Genomic DNA, 27,295 nt, shown 5'->3' on the forward strand with positions numbered 1-27,295 from the left:
ATAATGTAATGTAATATAATATGATATAATATATTCTATATACTATACTACTATTATACTGAAATGTTCTTAATATGTGTATTCCTTAGTTCCTCTCTATGCCTATTTCATAGTATTATAAACAGAGTAACCTATTTTCCTAATCTCAATTAATTAATACACATGAAGTGTCTAAATGACTTAGTGGATTTGGGATAAAGGGAAGGGTGAAAGGGAAGAGAGAAAGGAAGAGATGACTTTAAGAGGGAGAGAGAGGGAAAGGGAGAGGAAAAAGAGATCCCAAGTTCTTCTTCCAATGTCCCAGTTGCAGCAGTTCAATCTGGCAAGAAAGACAAAGGAAAAGTTCTAAAAGCCACCCAGCCTTGTGAGTGAGAACTGCCCTGAGACAGGCAGCAAAAGTGAGAAAGGATTGACTTGCTGGTTGGAAGGATGTCAGTGTTGGAAGAACAGCCCTGACTCGTGTGTCTGTCTGGCTCAGCTGTTCCCTTTGGGGTTCTGAAGCCCCAATCAAACTCCCACTCCATCCCTAGGGAGGGACGTGCCCCTGCAGGGCACTGGAGGATGTGCAGCCCCAGGAAATGCCTTTCCTGGAGGAACAAGGGCCTGAGGGCACACCCTGAGTTCCACCTTCTCCCGTTGTTCTCAAAGAAGGCAGAAGGGGGTGAGCACCCTCAGACCGTGCTGGGCTGATTTCTCTGCAGGTTGCGCCAGGAGCAATCAGGGAGCTCCTGTTTTACATCTTCAGACCTGATCATAGCTCAGTATTGTCTGAGTGCAAAGCTGTAGTTAAACACTCTTGCAGAGATGGGACTGCCACCAAATTCCACTGTTTTCTATTGAGGGGGAGCCCTTACAACTTGTGTTATTATAAATAAGTGCTTTTCTAACAACTCTGTGCATTTAGCAACCAAATTCAACCATCTTACCCAGGGACATTTGATGCAGCTGCTCATGTGGCCAAGGTGGAGCACAATCTTCCTTCTCCTGGGTAGGAGATGGCTCAGGACTCAGCCAACTCCAAGGCTGGGAGAAGCACAAGACACCTTCTCAAAGCAGGATGGAAATTCTTCTGCTTTTTCATGTGGCAAAGACACGATGCTGACATTGTTACTCCAGCATTTAACTCACTGCCTTGTCTGTAGCTTTGGCTGGAATGGTTGTCAGTTTGGGGTTAATGGGCAATGCTCATCTAAAGGAGATTGACATCATTTTTACCTGCACTTTGGATCCTCTTCACCAGGCCTGATGCTGGTGGCACAATCCTGAGGGAAAGCTGGAATTGCAATTCCTGAGTGAGGGAAGGGAGAGAAACCCCCCCAGCAGAAAGAGCTTGACATCACCAGGGGTGACCAGGGGCCCAGGAGCAGGGGTGGGGATTCCCTGGAATGTGGCATTACCTGAACTGGGCTCAGGGCTCAGGCAGCAGGACCACTTCTCGGGCAAGTGCTCGATGCCCTCCGGGAGCTTCTGCCACTCAGACAGGCGTGAGCCACGTCTGGGCTGGGGTGTCCTGGGGGGGAAACAACATCAGGCCTGGCACAGGAAAGGCTCATTCCCATGGCTGAGGGTAAATCAACAACAACAACAACAGGAGGTGAAGTCCTTTGCTGGCACACTGGTTGGCACTCACTGCATCTCCTCAACTGGCAGAGCCAAGGGATCTTCCTCCTCCTTCTTCCTTTTCCTGTCATTCCAGGAATCACTGAGCTTCTCTCCCAGGACTCCTCTGGTGAGTCTACAAGGAAATGATTTGAAAAGGCCACCTGAAATAATCCAATTCTAGCACAGCAAGAACTTTATAAACTCCAATGACAGAATAAGTGTATGACCCACTCCAATCTCTCAGTTACCTCTTCCTGGGTGGAATGTGGTTGGTATGCACGGAATCTATTCCAGGAGGATTCCTCACAGAACAGAGGACAGAACAGACTCCAGATTTTATTGCCTGTATCTTGGAGAGCAAAGCAAGAGAATTTTCCACAATTAGTAACAAAGGTGTGTCTGACTGGAGCCACTCAAGCTCCACCTCAAGGTCAGTCCCACTCATTGAGTCATTATCAAGAAAGTGCTGGAAAAGCAGGATTCAGTAACTGCTAAGGATGCAAAGGGGAGGGTCTGGGATGTTAGGAAAGGGACAGTGGAACTCTGGCAACACGTGCAGGGGGAAGGAGGAACAGGGAGGAACAAGCAGGGGGTACACAAGGTAAAGGTATGGAAGGAGCTGGTTGCACATAAACCAGGGCTGGGCAGTAACCATGAGCTTTCATTCTTCCTATTTAGAGCAGAAGAGTTTATCAAGTATTTCAGAGTGGGCAACACCATTAGATAGGAAATGTAAATTAAAAAATACCTGTATTCATTTGTGGTGTCAAAATCCTGTGAGTACTGAGTCGGGTTTAGGAAGTTGCAGTGCCAATGCAGTTCATGTCATGTCAGTCCAAATCCAGTGTCAATCCAGCAGATGGGATGTCAGTCCTTGTTGAGTGTCAGTCCGGCTGAGTCACGTCCAGGGTGCTGGGCTTGCTGGGGGTCCCTTTCCATGGACAGGGTTCCCCCCTGAAGGTGGTTTTGCCCTTCTGTCCCAATTAGTTCTCTTCTTTCAGTTATTCCTGAAACAGGTCTGAGGTTTGGGGGTCTCTGGTGCTCTTGAGCCCCTCCAGTCCACGGCCACTTCTTGGCCCCGTTCCTGCCCTTGTGCTGTGCCATGTTGTGCTGATCTTGGGAAGTCCACCAGGGATGTTTGTCCTGGCAAATGCTGCCCGCCCTGCCATGTCTGGGGCGGGCCTGGCCCTGGGGCAGGGCCTAATCCTCGGGCTGTCCCTCCAGGCAGGAGCGGAAGAGCCTGCCCAGAGCCCGCAGTGCCCGCCTGAGGCGGGAGGGACGTTTCTTGGGGGCAGCCACATCCCCTCTGGGGGCAGTCACATCCCCTCTGGGGGCAGTCACATCCCCTCTGGGGGCAGTCACATCCCTTCTGGGGACAGCCACATGCCCTCTGGGGGCAGTCACATCCCCTCTGGGGGCAGTCACATCCCCTCTGGGGGCAGTCACATCCCTTCTGGGGACAGCCACATCCCCTCTGGGGGCCTGGGGCTGGAGCTGGGGAGGGGAGGCCCAGCCTGGCACTCGTGTGCAGGGTTGGGACACACGGCGCTCAGCCCATGCCTGGCGAGGGGCGGGCACTGACAGCCTTTCCTCTCTCTCTTCTGCTTGGGGCAGCTCCAGGACACTCAGTTCTTCCCACTCGTCGTCCTCCCGCCGAAAGGGCTTGACCTCAATGGTGTGGACAGTCACGTGTTGTTGCCAGTCCTGCAGTGCCAGCTCTCTGTCGCTGTCATCTTCCCACCGGGATGGCACTGAGCCTCTGTGTTCTTCCCAGTCGGAAAACTCTTGGCCCATGGAGCTGTCCTCATGGGAAAACTCTTGGCCAAGGGAGTCCTCCCAGCTGGACAGCAGGTCCTGGTAGCTACTGAAATGTCCAGGGGACGACTCCTCCTGGCCGAAGGATTCAGAGCTGGACCGTACCTGTGGGCTGTGACCTCCTTTTCCTTCTGACTGCTCTTCCTGTTTGGAGTGCTCCTTGTCGCTCAGTCCTTGGGAGCCACTCACTTCTCTCTGGGTCAGCTCTTCCTTGATGTTTCCTTCACACTCATCCTCCTGCCGCCGAAAGGGCTTGACCTCAATGGTGTGGACGGTCACGTGTTGTTGCCAGTACTGCAGTGCCAGCTCTCTGTCCCTCTCATCTTCCCACCGGCATAGCACTGAGCCTCCGTGTTCTTCCCAGTCGGAAAACTCTTGGCCCATGGAGCCGTCCTCATGGGAAAACTCTTGGCCAAGGGAGTCCTCCCAGCTGGACAGCAGGTCCTGGTAGCTACTGAAATGTCCAGGGGACGACTCCTCCTGGCTGAAGGATTCAGAGCTGGACCAGACCTGTGGGCTGTGACCTCCTTTTCCTTCTGACTGCTCTTCCTGGTTGGAGTGCTCCTTGTCGCTCAGTCCTTGGGAGCCACTCACTTCTCTCTGGGACTGCTCTTGCTTGATGTTTTCCTCGCAGTCAGACACCTCTTGGAAGCCACTCACTCCTCCATGGGACAGCTGCTCCTCGCCATGTTCTTCCCAGTCAGACACCACTTGGGACCCACTCACTTCTTGCTGGGACAGCTCTTGCCTGGTGTTTTCCTCCCAGTCAGACACTTCCTGGTAGCTCTTCCCTTCTCCTTGGGGCTCCTCTTCCTCAATATATTCCTCCCAGTCAGACAGTTTTTGGTCATGCTTGTCTTGCCCAGGAAATAGCTCCTGCTCAGGGAAGTCTTCCCCTTGGGACACTTCTTGGGATGTCTTGACTTCTTGGGACAGCTCCTGGTCTTCCTCATCTTCCCACTGGGAAGCCTCTTGGTCGACATGGTATTTCAGGTGTATCCCTTCCCCAGCCAGGGCCCCCTCCTGGGTCTCTTGCAGTGCCTGGACTGACTCCCCCTCTGCCTCCTTGTCCTCGTCCTGCTCACTGAGGATCTGGGTGGGCACCTCAGGAGTTGAGGGGCTGGAGGGGGAGCAGGGGCTCTGTGGGGCAGGGACTGGGCTCTGTGGGGCAAGAACTGGGCTCTCTTCCCTTTCTTCTGGAACTGTTGTCACCACCTCTGCAGCCCTGCTCTGCTTCAGGTGTCTCTGTGCCTGCAGCTGCTGGATGGATCTCCGGAGCTCAAGCTCAGCCTGGCTCAGGATCTCAGTGGTGATGAGCTTGGCGAAGTCCAGCAGGGCCTGGCTGCTCTCTGAGGGGCCCTGTGGGGCAGGAACTGGCCTCTCTTCCCTTTCTTCTGGAACTGTTTTCACCATCTTTGCAGCCCTGCTCTGCTCCAGCTCTCTCTGTGCCTGCAGCTGCTGAATGGATCTCCTGAGCTCAAGCTCAGCCTGGCTCAGGATCTCGGTGGTGATGCAATCAGCAAAGTCCAGCAGGGCCTGATTGCTCTCTGAGGGGCCCTGTGGGGCAGGAACTGGCCTCTCTCCCCTTTCTACTGGAACTGTTGTTACCACCTCTGCAGCCCTGCTCTGCTCCAGCTCTCTCTGTGCCTGCAGCTGCTGGATGGATCTCCTGAGCTCAAGCTCAGCCTGGCTCAGGATCTCAGTGCTGATGCGCTCGGCGAAGTCCAGCAGGGCCTGGCTGCCCTCTGAGGGGCCCTGTGGGGCAGGAACTGGGCCCTGTGGGGCAGGGACTGGGCTTTGTGGGGCAGGGACTGGGCTTTGTGGGGCAGGGACTGGGCTTTGTGGGGCAGGGACTGGGCTCTCTTCCCTTTCTGATGGAACTGTTCTCACCATCTCTGCAGCCCTGCTCTGCTCCACATCTCTCTCTTCCTCCAGCTCCTGCCTCACTCTCTGCACCTCAAGCAGAGCATTGCCCAGCATCTCACTGAAGATCTGATGCTCTGCCTCCATCAGGGCCGGGATGCCATCTGAGATACTCTCCAGAGTATTGACTGGGGTCTGTGGCAATTCTGGGCTAACTGTTAGCACTGACTCTGCAGTCAGGCTCTCTTCCAGCTCTCTCTCTTCCTCCACCTGCTGGCTGGATCCCTGGAGCTCAAGCTCAGCCTGGCTCAGGAGCTCACTGGACGTGTCCTGGTTTGTGTCCAGAAGGGCCTGGCTGCCCTCTGAGGGGCTCTTTGGGGCAGGAACTGGGCTCTGTGGGGCAGGGACTGGGCTCTCTTCCCTTGCTGATGGAACTGTTCTCACCATCTCTGCAGCCCTGCTCTGCTCCACATCTCTCTCTTCCTCCAGCTCCTGCCTCACTCTCTGCACCTCAAGCAGAGCATTGCCCAGCATCTCACTGAAGATCTGATGCTCTGCCTCCATCAGGGCCGGGATGCCATCTGAGATACTCTCCAGAGTATTGACTGGGGTCTGTGGCAATTCTGGGCTAACTGTTAGCACTGACTCTGCAGTCAGGCTCTCTTCCAGCTCTCTCTCTTCCTCCACCTGCTGGCTGGATCCCTGGAGCTCAAGCTCAGCCTGGCTCAGGAGCTCACTGGACGTGTCCTGGTTTGTGTCCAGAAGGGCCTGGCTGCCCTCTGAGGGGCTCTGTGGGACAGGGACCGGCCTCTGTGACCCCACTGATGGCACCTGTGCAGTGTCCGTGGGACTCAGCGGGGCAGGAGCTGAGCTGGGCAGCTCAGGGGCTGCCTCTCCTGCCACCTCTGTGCCCACACAGCTGGGAGAGCTGGGCCCCTCCTGGGGAACAGTGTGGGTGTCCTCCTCGTTCACTGGGCCCAAGGCATTGTCAAAGACATTGCAGGTGACATCCTCTTCCCTCTGGGACAGCTCTGGGCCCATCTCACCTTCCCCTTGGGACAGCTCCTGGACACTGTAGTCTGTCCCTTGGCACAGCTCTGGGTTTGTCTCGCCTTCCCCTCGGGACAGCTCTTCCTCCATGCAAGACTTCCAGTCTTTTTTGTCCCCAGTCTGGGTCCCCTCCTCAGTCTCTTGCACTGCCAGCAGTGACTCCCCCTCTGTCTCCTCCTGCTGCCCACTGAGGGCCTGGCCTTGCACCTCAGGAGTCGAGGGGCTGGAGGGGGAGCAGGGGCTCTGTGGGGCAGGGACTGGGCTCTGTGGGGCAGGGACTGGGCTCTGTGGGGCAGGGACTGGGCTCTCTTCCCTTGCTGATGGAACTGTTCTCACCATCTCTGCAGCCCTGCTCTGCTCCAGCTCTCTCTGTTCCTCCAGCTCCTGGCTCAGTCTCTGCACCTCAAGCAGAGCATTGCTCTGTGGGGCAGGGACATCGCTCTCTGTCCCTTCTGGTGGCTCCTGCTCTCCAAAGGCTGGAGAACCTTCTGCCTTTTCCTCCTCAGCACTGAGATGCCCCTGGGGCTCCTTCTCCTCCTCAGCAGCTCTGGCTGGGGCAGCAGCTGCTGGCTCAGTGTCTGTGGGACTCAGCGGGGCAGGAGCTGAGCTGGGCAGCTCAGGGGCTGCCTCTCCTGCCACCTCTGTGCCCACACTGCTGGGAGAGCTAGGCCCCTCCTGGGGACAAGTCTGGGAGTCCCCAGCATTCCCAGGGTGTAAGGCTTTGTCCCAGGTGGTGTAACCAACATCAGCTCCCCATTGGGACAGTTTTTTCTGACTCACATCTCTCTCCCTTTGGGGCAGCTCTTGGGCACTGTAGCTTTGCATCAGCTCTTGCTCTCTTACATCTCTGCTCTGGGACAGCTCCTTTCCTCTCGCATCTTCCCATGAGGGGCGTTCCCTGGATCTCTGAAGTCTCCTCAGGGTCAGGTCTGTCCCTCTCACATCTTCCTCCAATGAAGAAAGATCCCTGGGTCTCGGAACTCTCCTCAGGATCTGGTCTTGGCCTCTCACACCTTCCTCCAATGAGGGGAGTTCCCTGGGTCTCTGAAGTCTCCTCAAGGTCAGGTCTGTCCCTCTCACATCTTCCTCCAATGAGGGGAGTTCCCTGGGTCTCTGAACTCTCCTCAGGTTTTGGTCTTGGCCTCTCAGTTCTTCTCCCCATTCGGACAGCCATTGAGGTGGCTTTTTTTCTTCCAAATGGGACAGCTCTTGGACTGTCACACTTTCTTCCCATTGGGTCACCTCTTTGTAACTCACACCACCTTCTTCCCATTGGTGCAGCTCCTGGACTGTCACTTTTGCTTCCCGTTGGTGCAGCTCTGGGTGTCTCCTGTCACGCCACTGGGAGAGTTCCCGGACTGTCACCTTTTCTTCCCTCTGGTAGAGCTCTCGCTGTCTCCTGGCTCTCCGCTGGGAACGTTCTCGCACTCTCACTTCTTCTTCCCATTGGTAGAGCTCTTGGAGTGTCACATCTTGGCTTCTGGTGACATTGCCAGACCGGGAGAGCTCTTGATCTATGTCGTCATTCCAGTCTTTGTCCATGTCAAGAAAGATCCCCTCCTCAGTCAGGGACAGTGGCAGGTCTGACTCGCCCACTGCCCCCTCCCACTGCCTGCTGAGTGCCTGGTCTTCCATCCAGCTGGGCAAGGGGCTGGGGGACTTGGATTTGGGGTTCCTCTTCTGCTTCTCCATCTGCCTTGTCCTCTGCTCCAGCAGGATCCAGGGAGCTGCTTCACGCTGGCCGAGCTGCTCTCCTGGCTGGGGCACCCCCGGGCTCTGCGCTCCTTAAATAGCCCTGGGCAGGGCGGGGCTCTGGGATGTCACAGAGGGCTCTGGGCATCACCATGGCCTGTGTCACAAAGGGCCCTGGAAGGCACCTGGGATGTTACAAAGGGCCACCCCAGCCCCCATGGGCAGTGCAGAGGTCTGGAACTGGCCCGGGGCAGCCCCAGCCCTGGGGGATTTGGAGCCCCTGCTGGGCCAGAGCCCTGGCAGGGGCTGGCTCCGGTGGGGAATGTCCTTCCAGCAGAAAGCACTGGAGAATGCCCAGGGCAAAGCAGTCTCTGCCCCCCAGGCACTACTTCTTTTGATAAAATGTTGTAGACAAGATAAAGTGGTTGGTTGACAACTTTGAGTAAAGGCATTTCCCTGAGCTGGTGCTTCCAGTTCAGCTTCCCAGCCCTGCGGGCTGTGTGTGGGTGCAGGGGGAGCTCCGTGCTGTGCCCCAGGTGGGTGCTGTGCTGTGCCCCAAGTGTGTGTGGGTGCTGTGCTGTGCCCCAGGTGTGTGTGCTGTGCTGTGCTGTGCCCCAGGGGTGTGTGGGTGCTGTGCCAGGGGGACCTCAGTGCCCTGCACTCCAACTTTCCCCACGGATCAGGTACCAGGAGCCTGCCCCGAGTGCAGGGAGTGAGGGAAGGCGGGGAATTGTCATTCCAGGGGATCCATTTGCACTCCAATTTTCCAGCTCCCTGTCCTGGGTTCAGTGCCAGAGTGCCCTGTTTGAGCCATGCCCAGTGAGGACGAACAGCAGAGCTGAACAGGACAGAGTTTGGCTCCCAAACCAGAGCACGTAGGAAGGCACATCCCTTGAGGAAAGAACCAGGTGGTTCCTTCCCAGCTCCTGCCCTGCAGCTGGGCCCCAGTCCCAGCCCATGTGCAGACCCAGCTGGGCCGTGCTGGGGCTCCAGGAGGGAAGTGCCCAGCACAGGGAACACCCCCAAGCACAAGCTGCACAAAGTGCCTCACCCTCTGACTGACACAGTTCCATCAGCTCGGGGGCTCCGGATGCACCGGGTTTGCTGCCCTGTTGCTGAAGCAGAGGGAGCTGCAGGGACAGTCCTGCTGGCAGTGCCACATCCTGCCCTCTGGCAGCCCCGCCAGCCTGGATGTTTCTGCCTGTCTCTCCTTTCAGTAACAATCTGAAATGTGGATGAAGGTGTTGAAGTGCAGCATTTGGTGTCAGTGCACTCTAAAGGAAAAGGGAGCTATAAAGGTGACTCCTTGTAGGGGTTGGAGAAAGACAGACCAATAAAAACCACTTTTTTTTTCCCTCCCTTTAATTTCTTAGGGTGGAAAACAACAACTGGGTTTGCCTGTAGATGTTACTGACGTTTGGAACTGGGGCAGTGCAGACAAGATCTGTATGTCAAGGCTGCTGCTTTAGAAGCTTCTGATGGGAACATTTGGCTCAAGTGGATTAAAAAAGCCCCCAAAGTCACAGGAGCTTCAAGACCATTTGTGCTGAGTACAAAGGATGTTTAAATTCTGGTTACAGAACTGTCTCAAAGTGTACACTGATTTACTCCACAAATATGTGACATTTCTTTGTGTCCCACAGGCTTAGAAAGAAGGAAATTGCATGTCAGAACTGGATGACTTGCCTTTTTCTGGCTTGATTCTTCTGAACAATCTCCATAGAAACTTTGGCCTCATACAGTGGGATTGGTTCATCCAGCTGAGGCCTACGATGGAAGGGAGAGGAGTGTCTGCTGAGCACACTCAGCCCAACAGACACAGCACAGCACAGACTTTACTTTCACAGTGTAAACCTCACTCCTCAAACAACACAGAAGTTTTACAGCTTTGCTCAAGAGCACAGGAGGAGGGAAAGGTCCTGAAAGCAAACAGGAATTTAATAAGAACATATGCTTAGAGCAGGGAAGCAGAGTGGTGGTGGGGAGGCTCCCCAACAGCAACAGAGACCCTGCTTTAAGGGAAGGGATCTTCCATTCCCTCCTTACTGTGGGACCCTTCCTGCCCCCTGAAGCTCTTCACAGCAGCCTTAGTGCTGGCAAGAGTTTTCTACTCCTAATGCTGAATTAAGAGAAAAACAACCAAACAAAAAAGCCAAACCAAGCCCAAAGGTAACAACAAAACACCTCCAGAGGACTCTCACCTGAAAACACCACTGGATAATTTCTCCATGATATCTTCCAGGATGGGTATCCAAGAGGACTGTCAAGGAACAAGGGAGGCAGAGGGAAACCTCCTTAGAACCACCTTGGCTGGGCAGAGCCCTGAACTGATACAAGCCCAGCAGCATCAAGGCAAAATGAAAATGAACCTCAGTTCCAACCCTTAGATCAGATTTTTGCACTTGGTTCTGTGCCAGAAACTTTTCCTGAAATAGGATGAAGAAATGAAATATGGAATATTTCAATTCTTTCAATATGAAAATATTCAGTATTTCAGTATGAAATACAAAAAATATTCTATATGAAATGCAAGTGCAGCCCCCACTAGCACAACATCAATCAATAATTAATTAATCAGTGGCATCCTGTGTGCAGATGAGGAGGACAGAGTGTGGGCCCACCCTTCCCTCTGTCATCCTTCCCTCTGTCATCCTTCCCTCTGCCACCCTTCCCTCTGCCACCCTTCCCTCTGCCACCCTTCCCTCTGCCACCCTTCCCTCTCCCACCCTTCCCTCTCCCACCCTTCCCTCTCCCACCCTTCCCTCTCCCACCCTTCCCTCTGCCACCCTTCCCTCTGTCATCCTTCCCTCTCCCACCCTTCCCTCTGCCATCCTTCCCTCTGCCACCCTTCCCTTTGCCATCCTTCCCTCTGCCACCCTTCCCTCTGCCATCCTTCCCTCTCCCACCCTTCCCTCTGTCATCCTTCCTTCTCCCACCCTTCCCTCTGCCATCCTTCCCTCTGCCACCCTTCCCTCTCCCACCCTTCCCTCTCCCACACCCTCCATACATTTTATGTGCATTACAAACAAGGGACTGCTTAAGAGCCCAAAATAGTTTCACTTTTGCAGAGAACTGATTACATTGTGTTTACAGATGATCCATCTAATGCCCAAAAGAACAACAACAAAAATTTCCAAATTCTCACTTGCATAATAGAAAAAACTTGTAGAATTAAATCCTCAGTTAATTGGTTCAATCTTTAACCACAATACTGCCCTTTTTTCCCAGAAAAGGTGTTTTCTGTTGCAGCACAGCTTGTACAGTTGTTTTCAAGGCCAGGCTGGACAGGACTTGGAGCAGCCTGGGCTGGTGGGAGGTGTCCCTGCCCATGGCAGGGGTGGCACTGGGGGGGCTTTGAGGTCCCTCCAACCCAAACCATTCCCTGACCTCCAACATATTTAATATTTCAACAGAATGCAGAGTCAGGCTGAAACCATAAGGGCTGGTGCATTTTAGCTACACTGTGCTGCCCTTGAGGGCTGTGGGCATAGGACAGGGGAGAACCATCTCTCAGCTGTTTCCCAGGTCTGTGTTCACTCCTGTGAGCAGCCAGAACTCCAAATACCCACCAAAAGGATATAGAGATACTTCCCTTGCTGCACACTGGACAAGGTCCATATCTCATCATTCAGGAAGGACACTGTGGCTCCTTTGAGGAACAAGGAATGGCTGTCTGGAGGATCCAGCTGAAGCAAACAGAAGAAAAACGGTATTTACTTACACTTTCCAGTACAAAAATAAAGGTTAAATGGTTTATTTAATATAAGTGGTTAAAACAAACCACTAAAACACCCCTTAAAACTGAGGAAACGTGTACTATGTGCAGGATTAAGGGACAGCTTTCTGTGTATGAATCTGTGTGTTCTGTGGCACAAACTCCTTCCTGCCATGGGGATCTTTACCTGCAGGTTCCTCTCTGTGGTTATCCAGTGTCCCCCAACCCCAAGCAGAGTGATGATGTCATGATGAAGGCACAACCTTCCTTCCTGCCACAGGGATCTTTACCTGCAGGTTCCTCTCTGTGGTTATCCAGTGTCCCCCAACCCCAAGCAGAGTGATGATGTCATGATGAAGGCACAACCTTCCTTCCTGCCATGGGGATCTTTACCTGCAGGTTCCTCTCTGTGGTTATCCAGTGTCCCCCAACCCCAAGCAGAGTGATGATGTCGTGCTTGTGGGGCAGCAGCTGAGCTTTGGAACTCGACTCATCTTCAGCACTGTACAGTTGCACTGGGGAGAAGAATGAACTCATTGCACCTCAGAGCTCCACACATTTCAGTAGAGCTCCAAGATGTTCCTCAGTTATTGCAGCTAAAAACACTTGAGAATTCAGAATTTCCTGTTTTATTTACACTCTGAATATTTTCTATGCTTTATATACTTGTTATTTTATATACTTTATTCAGAGTCATATCCTCATAGTGCACAGACTGCTCTGAGTTGGAAGGACCCACAAGGACCATCAAGCCATCAAGTCAATGGCCCCCACAGGGGACTGAACCCATGACCTTGGCATTATTACAACCAAGTTTTAACCACCTGAGCTGATCTCAGGGTTCTTCCTACACGACTCTGAACAGTAATTTAGAAGTTTTCAACTCTTAGAGTTGGTTTAGGATACAGTGCTGGCCATACTGGGTAATTTTTGCATTCACACAAGGCAGCAGAAGCAGTGATGTCACAGCTCTGCTTTTCATATCCATTTTTTTGTTTCCAGTCAAGAAGATTCCAGCCAAATTCAGCAGCTGACTGAGAGCTGCTCCCACTAGAGGGTCACTCCCTTTCCCTGGGAGGGGACCCTTTGGCTCTGTATTTTGCCAAGCTAAAGCATAACAGTGACACAAGGGGGCTGTGGAATGGAGACAAACACATCCAACTGCAAACTGATGGAGTGGTGCAGCTTCCAGCTGCTTTGCTGGGAGCTCCTGCTGTGACCCCCAAGGCCTGTGGTGAGAGGAGCAGCTGCCCCAGGTACCTCCAGCGTCCAGCACGATGTCCACGCCCAGCCCGCCCGTCTCCTCCAGGCAGCTCTCGGCCACGTCCACCTTGCCGTGGGACACGTCCAGCACCCTGGCTGCAAGAGCAGGACACCTGGCTGGCTGCAAGAGCAGGACACCTGGCTGGCTGCAGCAAGAGCTCACAGCCAGGGAGCAGCAACTCCTGCTCTCTGCAAGAGGCACAAGTGAGTTTGAGGCTTAAACAAAGCCAGAAACTCTGGCCCGTTGGTTTTTCCCTTCACAACACAGCCCGATGTTGGGAAGTTTCTGTCAGAAAATGGGTTTGTGGGAAATCCAAACTGCACCAACTCCTGCTCTCTCCAAGAGGCACAAGTGAGTTTGAGGCTTAAACAAAGTCAGAAACTCTGGCCTGTTGTTTTTTGCCTTCGCAACACAGCCTGATGTTGGGAAGTTTCTGTCAGAAAATGGGTTTGTGGATCCCACCCTGCCATCCTGACCCTTCCCTGTGCTCACAGTCTGGATCCCACCCTGCCATCCTGACCCTTTCCCTGTGCTCAGGGCCTGGATCCCATCCTGACCCTTCCCTGTGCTCACAGTCTGGATCCCACCCTGCCATCCTGACCCTGCCCTGTGCTCACAGCCTGGATCCCACCCTGCCATCCTGATCCTTCCCTGTGCTCAGGGCCTGGATCCCATCCTGACCCCTTCCCTGTGCTCACAGCCTGGATCCCACCCTGCCATCTTGATCCTTCCCTGTGCTCACAGCCTGGATCCCACCCTGACCCTTCCCTGTGCTCACAGCCTGGATCCCACCCTGACCCTTCCCTGTGCTCACAGCCTGGATCCCACCCTGCCATCCTGTTGAGGGACTGACCCTTCCCTGTGCTCAGGGCCTGGATCTCACCCTGCCATCCTGACCCTGCCCTGTGCTCACAGCCTGGATCCCACCCTGACCCTTCCCTGTGCTCAGAGCAACCACCAGCCCCAAACCAGCACTGCTGGAAAGCACTGACAGTCCCTACCATTCACCTGGAGAATAAAAATGCCATGAAATGCTCCTGAACCAGAAATTAAACACCTTTAAAGTACAGAATTAATTTGAGAACTATTGAATTAGAACATTTACCAATCTGTATTTCAGTTTTCAGCTACCAAAGTAAGACTCTGGACTGGACAGAAAAACCACTTTGAGACATTGCTTGGGACAGAGAGAAGGCCCCAACTCACCCACGGGGGGCCTGATCCTGTCCAGGAGCTGCTTGTCCTCGGGGCTGTGGGCAGTGCAGATGACCTTGGCCCCCCTGTGCTGGGCCAGCTGCGTGGCGATGGTCCCGAAGGGCTGCAGAGCAACAGCACAGCGTTAATCCAGGCAGGCAGTCAGGCACTGACCTACGGCAACCACTGGGGGCCCGAGGAACAACCAGAGCCCAGAGGCCACTCGGGAGAAGCCGGGGGATACCCAGAAATGAACTGACTTCTGCAGTAACACTCAGCTGAACCCAGAATGGGATGTTCAATTCTGCTCCTGTCCTGAGTGAGGATAAAAAAGGGCTTTTCAGGGACTGGGGAGCTCTGAACAAACTTTTAGTCATTAACTGGTTCTCCTCTTCAATAAAATGGCCCAGATTATACTTTAATTACCACAACCACCCCCTGCAATTGAACTCGGAGCCTGGGACTTGCTGAAGGCAGAAATGCTCCAAGGGAAAGCCCTGGCCATGTTCCCACTACAGACCCTCGGCTGGGGAAGATCCACGTCTGCATCAGCAATAAGGGCTGCAAAGCAATTATTTATATCCAGGAAAATTAAAAATCAGAGGTGGGAAAGGACTAAACAAACCAGGCATTTCCCTGCACTTGACCTGAGGGCTCAGGGCAAACTGTGCCACTGTTTAGCACCAGGAGAGCCTCCTGTGTCCAGTGCCCACACCACACACGGGATGGCATTCCTGATCTCCCGTGGGAAGGCCTTTCCTGGGCTCCCACTGCACCGAGGACACTGCCAGCCGTGGGACAGACACCTTGGCAAGCCTCGAGGTGCCCCACGAGCTGTGTGTGGCAGAGGCACTCTGCCCAGCTGGTACCTACCCTGGCTGCATCCAGCACGAGGACGGCACTGCCAGCACTGGCGTGGGACAGGTAGTGCAGGGCAGTGTAGGCGCGGAGCCCGTCCCGCAGCGTGCCCGCCGCTGCCACCCAGCACACCCGCGGCGGCTTCCGCACTGCGGGCACAGGACAGGTGTCAGGGCATCCCAGCAGGGATCCACAGCCACAGAAACTGGGAGGGATCGGGTTAGAGCCCACCCAGTGCCACCCCCATGCCCGCCGCTGCCACCCAGCACACCCGCGGAGGCTTCTGCACTGTGGGCACAGGACAGATGTCAGGGCATCCCAGATGGAGCCAGGGCATCCCAGCACCACACACAGGGATCCACAGCCACAGAAATTGGGATGGATCAGGTTAGAGCCCACCCAGTGCCACCCCTGTCCTACAGCGTGCCCGCTGCTGCCACCCAGCACACCCGCGGCGGTTTCCGCACTGTGGGCACACACAGGGCGGCTGTCAGGGCATCCCAGCAGCAGTCAGGGCATCCCAGATGGAGCCAGGGCATCCCAGCAGCTGTCAGGGCATCCCAGCACCACACACAGGGATCCACAGCCACAGAAACTGGAAGGGATCAGGTTAGAGCCCACCCAGTGCCACCCCTGTCCCACAGCATGCCCGCCGCTGCCACCCAGCACACCCGCGGTGGCTTCCGCACTGTGGGCACAGGACAGATGTCAGGGCATCCCAGATGGAGCCAGGGCATCCCAGATGGAGCCAGGGCATCCCAGCACCACACACAGGGATCCACAGCCACAGAAACTGGGAGGGATCGGGTTAGAGCCCACCCAGTGCCACCCCCATGCCTGCTGCTGCCACCCAGCAGACCCGCGGCGGTTTCTGCACTGCGGGCACAGGGCGGCTGTCAGGGAACCCCAACTGGAGTCAGGGCATCCCAGCACCACACATAGGGATTCCCAGTCACAGAAACTGGGATGGATTGGGTTAGAGCCCACCCAGTGCCACCCCTGTGCCCGCTGCTGCCACCCAGCACATCCACAGCGGCTTCTGCACTGTGGGCACACACACGGCAGCTGTCAGGGCATCCCAGCAGCTGTCAGGGCATCCCAGCAGCAGCCAGGGCATCCCAGCAGCAGCCAGGGCATCCCAGCACCATACACAGGGATTCACAGCCACAGAAACTGGGATGGATCAGGTTAGAACCCACCCAGTGCCACCCTCGTCCTACGGCGTGCCCACTGCTGCCACCCAGCACACCCGCAGTGGCTTCCACACTGTGGGCACACACAGGGCGACTGTCAGGGCATCCCAGCACCACACACAGGGATCCACAGCCACAGAAACTGGGATGGATCAGGTTAGAACCCACCCAGTGCCACCCCTGTGCCTGCTGCTGCCACCCAGCAGACCCGCGGTGACTTCCGCACTGCGGGCACAGGACAGATGTCAGGGCATCCCAGCAGGGATCCACAGCCACAGAAACTGGGATGGATTGGGCTGAAAGGACCCCAAAGCCCACCAAGTGCCACCACTGTGCCCACTGCTGCCACCCAGCACCACGCACAGGGATCCACAGACACAGAAACTGGGATGGATTGGGCTGGAAGGACCCCAGAGCCCACCCAGTGCCACCCCTGCCATGGCAGGGACACCTCCCACCAGCCCAGGCTGCTCCAAGCCCTGTCCAGCCTGGCCTGGGACACTCCCAGGGCTGGGGCAGCCACAGCTGCTCTGGCAGGACAGAGTTTGAGCACAAGAGAAACCTGCTCAGTAACAAAGCACAGACTCCCAAATTTAATATTCCAGGCATTAAAGCAACCTATGCCCAGAAAGGGAAAACTGGGAATTCACAGTAATTGGGGAGAATGTTCAATACTAGAATGTTTCCATTCCCTGGTCCTCATTCCCCAGGAAATCCTTTCCCCAGCTTCTACACTGTTCATTTCATCCCATCTGTTAATCTGTGATATTCCTGGATTGAGAAAAAATGAGCTAAAAAGCAGATTTCTCCCCAGTAAATTCTGTGACACACAAAGTGAGGGAGAAGTGTAGCAACAATGAAGCACAAAGTGGGAAATTGGAAGGGGATAACAGAGAAAAAGGAAAAAAACAAAGACAATTGTGTGATTTGGCCAAACAGGAACCTGTTGAGCAGCAAAAAAAGGCCCTGGGGAGCACTCAGAGTTCAAACTTCTGTGAGCAGGTGGAGCAGCCAGAGGGTTGGAATGCTGGAATGGAAGGAGTGTGCCCAGAGCTCCAAGGTTAGAAAAGCTGCTAAGCCAGAGTTTAAAGATGAATATTATCAAAATATCCCATCTACGTACCCAAATAATGCTCGTGAACCAGGATGACTTCACAGAGACCAGACTCCTCAGAATCCAGGGGCAAAATTCCTGAGAACACACCCACCACACACCTTGGGTTCCACACAGACACAGCCCAGCCAAGCCAGGCCTGAGCAAAGCCCCAGCTGGTGTGGGTTCAATCACCCCCTGGCAGGTGTGGAAAACTCAGTCCCTGTGGTGTCCACGGGCACAAGGCAGTTCCAGGGGTGCTCCCAACAGCGTTTTGGGGTGGTGGGGAGAAGGAATGGGGCACTGATGAGTGAGGTTTGCTATGGGCACACTCAGCTCCTGCCAGGCAGTGTCTGAGCTCATTCCACACTGAGCATTCCCAGGTCCCGACAGGACAGAGCCCCAGGGCAGGGCAGAGCCCCAGGGCAGCCCCCACAGAGCAGCCCCCACAGAGTCCCAGGGCAGCACCCCCAGGGCCCCAGAACAGGGCAGAGCCCCAGAGCAGCCCCCCCAGAGCCCCAGAACAGGGCAGAGCCCCAGAGCAGCCCCCCCAGAGCAGGACAGAGCCCCATAGCAGCCTCCCCAGAGCCCCAGAGTAGGACAGAGCCCCAGAGCAGCCCCCCCATAGCCCCAGAGCAGGACAGAGCCCCAGGGCAGCCCCCCAGAGCAGCCCCCACAGAGCTCCAGGGCAGCCTCCCCAGAGCAGCCCCCCCCCCCAAGCCCCAGAACAGGGCAGAGCCCCAGAGCAGCCCCCCCAGAGCCCCAGAACAGGGCAGAGCCCCAGAGCAGCCCCCCCAGAGCAGGACAGAGCCCCATAGCCCCAGAGCAGCCCCCCCAGAGCCCCAGAGTAGGACAGAGCCCCAGAGCAGCCCCCCCAGAGCAGCCCCCCCATAGCCCCAGAGCAGGACAGAGCCCCAGAGCAGCCCCCCCAGAGCAGGACAGAGCCCCATAGCCCCAGAGCAGTCCCCCCAGAGCCCCAGAGCAGGACAGAGCCCCAGGGCAGCCCCCCAGAGCAGCCCCCACAGAGCTCCAGAGTAGGACAGAGCCCCAGAGCAGCCCCCCCCCAAGCCCCAGAACAGGGCAGAGCCCCAGAGCAGCCCCCCCAGAGCAGGACAGAGCCCCATAGCCCCAGAGCAGCCCCCCCAGAGCCCCAGAGCAGCCTCCCCAGAGCCCCAGAGTAGGACAGAGCCCCAGGGCAGCCCCCCAGAGCAGCCCCCCCAGAGCAGCCCCCCTCCAAGACCCAGAACAGGGCAGAGCCCCAGAGCAGCCTCCACAGAGTCCCAAAGCAGCCCCCCCAGAGCCCCAGAGCAGCCCCCCCCAGAGCCCCCTCCTGCACAGGGGGTCTGCAAAGGCACCACAGGGGGCACAGGAGGGAGAACACATAGCAATGTGGGAGGGTGTCCAAAGTCTGGAATAACAAGGAACTGAAGAGCAGGGAAGGCACTCAGGGAAGCCAGAGAAAGCAAACAGGCTTTAACTTACCCACCACTTCATCATCTGGCTGGAAAAAGGTCACCTTGCTTCCAACTGCCCCAGAGGAGGTGGGAAGGAGGAAAGGAGGGAAGAAGAGAAACGTTTATATCACAGAATCATAGAATGGATTCTGTTGGAAAAGACCTCTGAGATCATCAAGTCCAACCCTTGATCCAACCCCACTGTGATCACCAGCCCAGGGCACTCTGTGCCCTGGGCTGGTGATCACAGTGGGGTTGGATCAAGACATGGTGGATTCTCACAGTGGGGTTGGATCAAGACATGGTGGATTCTCACAGTGGGGTTGGATCAAGACATGGTGGATTCTCACAGTGGGGTTGGATCAAGACATGGTGGATTCTCACTCAGTGCCACATCCATTGGATTGGAAAAGACCTCCAAGATCATCAAGTCCAACCCTTGGTCCAACTCCAGTCCCTTTACCAGATCATGGCACTCAGTGCCACGGCCAAGCTCAGCTGAAAAACCTCCAGGGATGGGGAATCCACCCCCTCTCTGGGCAGCCCATTCCAATCCCTGAGCACTCTCTCTGCAAAGAATTTCTTCCTGATCTCCAACTTCAATTTCCCCTGGCAGAGCTTGAGCCCATCGTGCCCCCTTGTCCTACTGCTGAGTGCCTGGGGCCCTATAGAATCCCACAGACCCCCCAAAGCCCCCCATAGATGCTCACACACCCCCTATAGAATCCCACAGACCCCCTATAGCCCCCCATAGATGCTCACACACCCCTACAGAATCCCACAGACCCCCTATAGCCCCCCATAGATGCTCACACACCCCTACAGAATCCCACAGACCCCCTATAGCCCCCCATAGATGCTCACACACCCCTACAGAATCCCACAGACCCCCTATAGCCCCCCATAGATGCTCACACACCCCTACAGAATCCCACAGACCCCCTATAGCCCCCCATAGATGCTCACACACCCCCTATAGAATCCCACAGATCCCCCATAGCCCCCATAGATGCTCACACACCCCTATAGAATCCCATAGACCCCCATAGCCACCCACAGATGCTCACACACCCCCTATAGAATCCCATAGACCCCCATAGCCCCCCACAGATGCTCAGACACCCCTAAAGAGCCCTAGAGAATCCCACAGACCCCCTACAGATGCTCAAAGGCACCCCCATACACCCCGTAGATCCTCATGTACCCCCTATAGATCCGCTATAGACTCCTACAGACCCCAATAAGACCCTGCATAGACCCCCTATAAACTCCCCCATAGACCCCCCCACAGACCCTCACACACCCCTATAGATCCCCTATAGACCCTCACGGACCCCCCATAGCACCCCATAGATCCTATTGCTGAGTGCCTGGGAGAAGAGACCAACCCCCACCTGGCCAGAACTTCCCTTCAGGCAGTTCCAGACAGTGCTGAGGTCACCTCTGAGCCTCCTCTTCTCCAGGCTGAACACCCCCAGCTCCCTCAGCCTCTCCCCACAGCACTTGTGCTCCATATCAGATGGAATGTGCATGTCAAAGCCCTGCTCCTCTCTAAACTAGACACACACACTGCCAGGGATAAAAAGATACTGCATTAATTCCACACTCCCAAAGGGAAATGTTGAGTTCCCTGAGCTTTGGCACCTCATCCACCACCAGACAGAGCCAGGCACCCCCAGGGATGCCCAGGGCAGCAGAGGCACTGTGGGAACAGCTGGGGAAGGAAGCAGGTCCTGCCACACCCAGGATTGATCTGCTCTGGGTGGGCAGCCCTGGCAGTGCCCCACACCCTCCCCACACAACGGGACTGACTCACCTTCCAGCACAACCCCCGAAATCTCTCGCCCGACAGGCACAAGGTCCTTCTTCAGTTTGATGTCTGACAGAAGCTAAATTAAAACAGGGGTTACAACACTCTTAATAAGGCTCTAAATGTGCTTATTTCTATCATCTTCCAGTGTCTGATCATCCCAGGGGGGAGGTTGGGCCATTCCCAGAATGTTACTGAGGGGAAAAAGGACACACCTTCCCCAGTTCATTTAAAAACTCAGCACTGACTTTCTGAATTTAAATTTAGAAGCATTTAAAACATCAAAACAGAGAGTTATTACCAGGCAAGGCAACTTCAGAGTGCAGAGGAAAAGGGATTTACTGCAAGAGAACCCACACATGGCAACTGATCCATCTCCACAAATTAGGAACCAATTACAGGGGATTTGTATTTCCAGGACTGCAGGAGCAGCCCCTGAGTGTTGTGCCTTCCTCAGCCACAGCCTCAGAGGGCACAAGTGGAGCTGTGCCAGTCCCCAGGCAAGGCCCTGGGAGGCACAGACACCCCCAGGGGCTGTAAAGCCCCAGTGATGGGGGAAGGGGGAGCCTTTGTTTATTTTACTTAAGGCTTATGATGCTTATTTTGCTTATGCTCATTCTACTTATGCTCATTTGGTTTATGCCTATTTTGTTGATTCTTATTTACCCAGGACTAATGATAATACTTATTTTCTTATTTAAGCTTTTATACTTAATAAGGAATTTGCTCAGCAATATGAAGTTCACTGTGCAACCTGTAGCAAAACCCACTCACTGCCCTTGAAGGGGCAACACCAGGGGGCCCAAAGCAATTAAACCAGCCAGGATGGCCCAGGATAAATCAGAAAACACATCAAAAGAACAAGGTGAGTCCAATTAGAGCTGCTGAAGTTGCCAACAAGGCTGCTTTGAACCAGCTGTGAGCAAAAGGTAAGAAGTTCACAGGAGGAAGAGGATTTACTTCATCCCCAAAGAGCCCACCTGAATTACCAGGAGGACCAGCACAGGTGCAGGAAGGAGTGACATGAGGCAGAGAAAATGGAAACCAGTTCTTCAGTCATTATAATAACCCCACCCTCTCTAAGGAAATAATGTTTGTGCATGAAAGAAACAGAAATATGTATAATTTATTTGCATATAAAGCCTTTGTTAGCCCAACCAGGGGTGCATGTTTGGGAGGAGCTTCCCCCCTGTGCCCTGGGCTCAGATTAAACCTTCCTCTCTATAACCTGACTGGATTAGGGGGTTCTATTCCCCCAAAGCCCAGGGGATCCATACCTTTGTGTCCAGGCAGCTCAGGGCACAGGCCCTCACCTGCACCTTCACCTCGTGCTCCCTGGCAGGGGGGAGGCTCTCCTGGGACAGAGGGACAGAGGGACAGACATCAGAGTGTGCAGGGAACAGCCCCCAGAGCCCTCCCACCCCCCACAGCCTCTGCTTGGGCTGTTTGCAGGCAGGGCAAGGATGTTTTGCAACGAGAAGGGATTTCCCACAGCATTCTGAGTTATTGTTCCTGTGCCATCTCTGCAACTGTCCCTCTGCCATCACTGTGGTTATCACCACTCCAGTCCTGCTGTTACTGCAACCTGCTCACCAGGCCTCTCAAAACCTCAGCAGGCACAGACTTTGTTTTCCTGTTGGGTTTGGAAAGGGAAAAGAGACCAAAAAAACCCCCAGCAGTTTTGTGAAATTTCTGATCCTGCTTTTCAAAGTGTTGTTTGCACAGCAAAGTCACTGAAGAGCATGAAGTGCTGAATCACTTTGTTCTGGTGCTAATTGCCCAGTAATTACAGAAATGAGTGTACCATGGGTTAGGAGACATAAAATAAACTAAGGATGAAATGGAAAAGATCCAAGAATTTGGAGAGTTGCAGCCAAGGTTTTACAGGTGATGTCACTGAACAAAGGAAAGGCAAAGTCCAGCAGTGATGAAGATGCTTCAAGACCACCCTGAGGGATGAGGAACCACCACCCAAATTCAAAGCCAAAGGAAAAGCTCTGCCCAAGATTTTGCCCAGTCATTAATAAGGAAATTAGAAGGTGTAACTATGAACTTGAGGCTACAAATGGCTTATTTTACACAAACAGGTCAGGGCAGTTTTTGCCCAGCATGAACTGGCTGTGCCTCCAATTTTATCAATAAATACCTTGGTGCTTTTAGAACACAAAACTTTCTCTTGGCAGTTCCTTTTATGGCAATTTCACTTATCAGGTTTTTTTCCCTTCTCTGAGACACAAATCCTGACAAGCCCCCTGAGGTCAATATTCCCAACATTCCCAATATTCCCTGGGAAGAACTGGTGCTCAGGGTCACAAGTGCTCACCCTCTCCTGGAAGACAAAGCTCAGCTCCTCTCCAGGTGAGCTCTGCTGCCCATACAGGCCCCTCATGGTGACCTGAACACACACAGAAAGCAAAGGGTGAGGTCTGAGCCAGAGAGCAAACAAGGCAGCAAAGCCTAAATTAAATTAAATTAAATTAAATTAAATTAAATTAAATCCGACCATTCTGTAAGAAACCAGCAATTGTTTGCAGCCAACTGGAGCCTTTGTGATTCAGTTCCAACCCAGACCAACAGACCAGGCCATTGGTGTCACCTGCCCCAGGCTGTTGGTCACAGAGAGCAGATCCTCAGGGCTGGGGGGCACAGGATGGCAGGAGGGACCCCAAAGCCCCCCCAGTGCCACCCCTGCCATGGCAGGGACACCTCCCACCAGCCCAGGCTGCTCCAAGCCCTGTCCAGCCTGGCCTGGGACACTCCCAGGGATGGGGCAGCCACAGCTGCTCTGCCCACCCTGTGCCAGGGCCTGCCCATCCTCCCAGCCAGCAATTCCTTCCCAATATCCCACCTGAGCAGTCCGAAGCCATTCCCTGTGTCCTGTCCCCCTGTCCCTTGTCCCCAGCCCTCTCCAGCCCTCCAGGAGCCCCTCCAGGCACGGCTGCCCCGCAGAGGAGGCGACAGGAAGGTCCGGGAAGGGAAACCAGCACAGCCAAGGCGGGTAAAGCCACGAGAGCTGCCCTGGCCCCGGCCCGGCCCCGGGGGCAGCGCGGCTGGCACTCACCGCAGGGCACGGGCGGCTCCGGGACGGGGACGGGGACGGGGACAGGCCCGCGGGGAGCCCTCAGGAGCGGCCCCGGAGCGGAGAACGGGCCGGGCCGGGCCGAGAGGAGCCCTCAGGAGCGGCCCCGGAGCGGAGCACGGACCGGGCCGAGGGGAGCCCTCAGGAGCAGCCCCGGAGCGGAGCACGGACCGGGCCGGGCAGTCACGACGGGCCCGCCGCGTCCCCGCCTCCCGCCATTGGCCGAGGGAGGCGGGGCCTCGCCGCTCTGCCAGCGCTGATTGGTGTCCGCGCCTGTCCGTCACATGGGAGGGCGGGCACAACACCTATAGGGGCGGGGACTCGGCTCTTTGCCGCTCTCTGATTGGTCAATGTACCTGTCCGTCATGCGGGGGGGGCGGAGTGAGCGGCTGTCAGAGCCGCGCCTGCCCTCATGGGGCGGGGCCCCGCCGTGCTCCTGGCTCTGATTGGTGATTGCTCCTGTCTGTCACACAGGAGAGCGGGCAGAGCACCTGTCAGCGCCGCGATTGGCCGAGGAGGCGGAGCCCCCGCCGCATTCCTGACTCTGATTGGTGGTTGCTCCTGTCCGTCAAACGAGGAGCGCGCAGAGCACCTGTCAGAGCTGCGATTGGCCAGGGGGCGGGGCCCCACTCGTCTTCCGCTTTTTGATTGGCTAATGTGCCTGTCCGTCACGCGAGGGGGCGGAGAGACCGCCTGTCAGAGCCGTGATTGGTCGGGAAGGCGGGACCCCGCGCAGCTCCTGAATCTGATTGGTTGTTTTACCTGTCCGTCACAAGAGGGGTGGGCAGAGCCGCGCCTGTCCGCAGGGGGCGGGGCCGCACCGCTATCCCGCTCTCTGATTGGCTGTTGCTCCTGTCCGTCAGCGCCAGCCCGTCAGCGCCGCGCTCTGTCTCGAGGGGCGGGGTCTCGTCGCTCTCCGGCTCGTGATTGGCCGGCCGGGCTGCCCGTCACGCTCGCCCCGCCCCGGGCGGTACGGCGGCCGCGCGGGGCCGCGCCGCGCTCAGACGGGGCTCGGGCGGCGCTGGCGGGGCCGGCCCCGGGCGCTGCTGCCCCCCCGGCCCGCGGAGGGCCCGGACGGACCGACCGACGCTCCGACCCCCGGCGGGCACCGCGCGGCCACAGCGACATGAGGTACCGCCCCCGGGGGGTCACGGGCCCGGCCCGCCCCGCCCAACCGCCCCTGGCCGGGCCGCAAAGCCCGCGGGGTCACGGCGGGGCCCGGCAGGGAAGGGAGCGGCGCCATCGCCGCCCGGGGGCACCGCCGGGGCTGCCCCGGGCCGGGCAGGGGGGCCCGTGGGGATGCCAGGCAGTGGGAGTGCCAGTCATTGGGATTGCCGTCCGTGGGCAGTGCCATCCCCTTGAGTGCCATTCAATGGGAGTGCCATCCATTGGGAGTGCCATCCATTGGGAGTGCCATTCATTGAGTGTGCCATTCTTTGGGAGTGCCATTCATTGGGAGTGCCATCCATTGGGAGTGCCATTGACTGGCAGTGCCATCCTTTTGGAGTGCCATTCATTGGGCATGCCATTTGGTGCACCATTCATTGGGAATGCCATCCCCTTGGAGGGCTATTCATTGGGAATACCAGTCACTGGGAGTGCCATTGGGGATGCCATTCATTGGGAGTGCCATCCCCTTGGAGTGCCATTCACTGGGAATACCCTCTGTGGGCAATGCCATCCCCTTGGAGTACCAATCGTTGGGAATGCCATCCCCTTGCAATGCCTTTCATTGGGATTGCCATGCCCTAGGAGTGCCAGTCATTGGGAATGCTGTCCATGGGCAGTGCCATCCCCTTGGAGTGCCAGTCATTGGGAATGCTGTCCATGGGCAGTGCCATCCCCTTGGAGTGCCAGTTGTTGGGAATGCCATTCATTGGGAGTGCCATCCCTTTGGAGTGCCATTCACTGGGAATGCCATTGATTGGGAGTGCCATTTGGAGTGCCAGTCATTGGAAGTGCCAGTCACTGGGAATGCCATCCCTTTGGAGTGCCAGTCATTGGCACTGCCATGCCCTTAGAAGTGCCATCCCCTTGCAGTGCCATTCATTGGGAATGCTGTCGATGGGCAGTGCCATCCCCTTGGGGTGCCAGTTGTTGGGAGTGCCATTCCCTTGGGGTGCCCCTCATTGGGTGCTGGCTGTGTCTGTGCCCAGTGCTGGCTCTGTGTGTCTTTGCTCAGCTGTGTCTGTGCCCACCGAGCTGCTTTTTGAGTGTCTGCAGGGTGGGCAGTGCCAACAGTGCCCCCTGAGCTGCTGTGGGGGCTCAGGGTGTGTGTGCAGGGTGGGCAGTGCCCCCTGAGCTGCTGTGGGGGCTCAGGGTGTGTGTGCAGGGTGGGCAGTGCCAACAGTGCCCCCTGAGCTGCTGTGGGGGCTCAGGGTGTGTGTGCAGGGTGGGCAGTGCCAACAGTGCCCACAGAGCTGCTGTGGGGGCTCAGGGTGTGTGTGCAGGGTGGGCAGTGCCCACAGGGCTGCTGTGGGGGCTCAGGGTGTGTGTGCAGGGTGGGCAGTGCCCCCTGAGCTGCTGTGGGGGCTCAGGGTGTGTGTGCAGGGTGGGCAGTGCCCACAGAGCTGCTGTGGGGGCTCAGGGTGTGTGTGCAGGGTGGGCAGTGCCCACAGGGCTGCTGTGGGGGCTCAGGGTGTGTGTGCAGGGTGGGCAGTGCCAACAGTGCCCCCTGAGCTGCTGTGGGGGCTCAGGGTGTGTGTGCAGGGTGGGCAGTGCCCCCTGAGCTGCTGTGGGGGCTCAGTGTGTGTGTGCAGGGTGGGCAGTGCCAACAGTGCCCCCTGAGCTGCTGTGGGGGCTCAGTGTGTGTGTGCAGGGTGGGCAGTGCCCCCTGAGCTGCTGTGGGGGCTCAGGGTGTGTGTGCAGGGTGGGCAGTGCCCCCTGAGCTGCTGTGGGGGCTCAGGGTGTGTGTGCAGGGTGGGCAGTGCCCCCTGAGCTGCTGTGGGGGCTCAGTGTGTGTGTGCAGGGTGGGCAGTGCCCCCTGAGCTGCTGTGGGGGCTCAGGGTGTGTGTGCAGGGTGGGCAGTGCCCCCTGAGCTGCTGTGGGGGCTCAGGGTGTGTGTGCAGGGTGGGCAGTGCCAACAGTGCCCCCTGAGCTGCTGTGGGGGCTCAGGGTGTGTGTGCAGGGTGGGCAGTGCCCACAGGGCTGCTGTGGGGGCACAGGGTGTGTGTGCAGGGTGGGCAGTGCCCCTGAGCTGCTGTGGGGGCACAGGGTGTGTGTGCAGGGTGGGCAGTGCCCCAGTGCCCCCTGAGCTGCTGTGGGGGCTCAGGGTGTGTGTGCAGGGTGGGCAGTGCCCACAGTGCCCCCTGAGCTGCTGTGGGGGCTCAGGGTGTGTGTGCAGGGTGGGCAGTGCCCCCTGAGCTGCTGTGGGGGCTCAGGGTGTGTGTGCAGGGTGGGCAGTGCCAACAGTGCCCCCTGAGCTGCTGTGGGGGCTCAGGGTGTGTGTGCAGGGTGGGCAGTGCCCACAGAGCTGCTGTGGGGGCTCAGGGTGTGTGTGCAGGGTGGGCAGTGCCCACAGAGCTGCTGTGGGGGCTCAGGGTGTGTGTGCAGGGTGGGCAGTGCCCCCTGAGCTGCTGTGGGGGCTCAGTGTGTGTGTGCAGGGTGGGCAGTG

The 27,295-nt window shown here is 56.5% G+C and overlaps 3 protein-coding genes across 4 annotated transcripts in view; 1 reads left to right on the forward strand and 2 right to left on the reverse strand.

Moving 5' to 3' along the window:
• Nucleotides 1–74: 74 nt before the first annotated feature.
• Nucleotides 75–8,024, reverse strand: LOC139677471 (uro-adherence factor A-like). 2 transcript variants are annotated; one of them, XM_071567460.1, is made up of 7 exons: nt 2,351–8,024; nt 1,851–1,951; nt 1,631–1,735; nt 1,398–1,510; nt 1,216–1,273; nt 927–1,069; nt 75–319 (listed from the first exon to the last, which is right to left on the reverse strand). In XM_071567460.1, the coding sequence occupies exon 1, from the start codon at nt 8,020–8,022 to the stop codon at nt 2,803–2,805; it is 5,220 nt and encodes a 1,739-aa protein (XP_071423561.1). In that variant the 5' UTR covers nt 8,023–8,024; the 3' UTR covers nt 75–319; nt 927–1,069; nt 1,216–1,273; nt 1,398–1,510; nt 1,631–1,735; nt 1,851–1,951; nt 2,351–2,802. The 2 variants fall into 2 exon arrangements, with proteins under 2 accessions (XP_071423561.1, XP_071423570.1); XM_071567469.1 differs by having other exon boundaries at nt 1,216–1,288.
• Nucleotides 8,025–8,445: 421 nt separating this feature from the next.
• CRYZL1 (crystallin zeta like 1) lies at nt 8,446–23,910 on the reverse strand. Its single transcript, XM_071567504.1, has 13 exons — nt 23,665–23,910; nt 22,927–22,998; nt 21,881–21,958; nt 20,610–20,682; nt 18,822–18,866; nt 17,370–17,438; nt 15,069–15,202; nt 14,208–14,319; nt 12,998–13,096; nt 12,131–12,252; nt 11,603–11,708; nt 10,224–10,269; nt 8,446–9,789 (listed from the first exon to the last, which is right to left on the reverse strand). Exons 2-13 carry the CDS (start codon nt 22,990–22,992, stop codon nt 9,690–9,692), a joined length of 1,050 nt encoding a protein of 349 aa, XP_071423605.1. The 5' UTR covers nt 22,993–22,998; nt 23,665–23,910; the 3' UTR covers nt 8,446–9,689.
• A 742-nt stretch (nt 23,911–24,652) lies between these two features.
• ITSN1 (intersectin 1) overlaps nt 24,653–27,295 on the forward strand; it is a 104,801-nt gene continuing 102,158 nt past the window's right edge. The window contains 1 exon segment of the mRNA XM_071567519.1: nt 24,653–24,813. The gene's annotated coding sequence lies outside the window, so the exon portion shown is untranslated.

This window comes from Pithys albifrons, chromosome 1 (assembly GCF_047495875.1).
Source record: "Pithys albifrons albifrons isolate INPA30051 chromosome 1, PitAlb_v1, whole genome shotgun sequence".
NCBI lineage: Eukaryota > Metazoa > Chordata > Aves > Passeriformes > Thamnophilidae > Pithys > Pithys albifrons.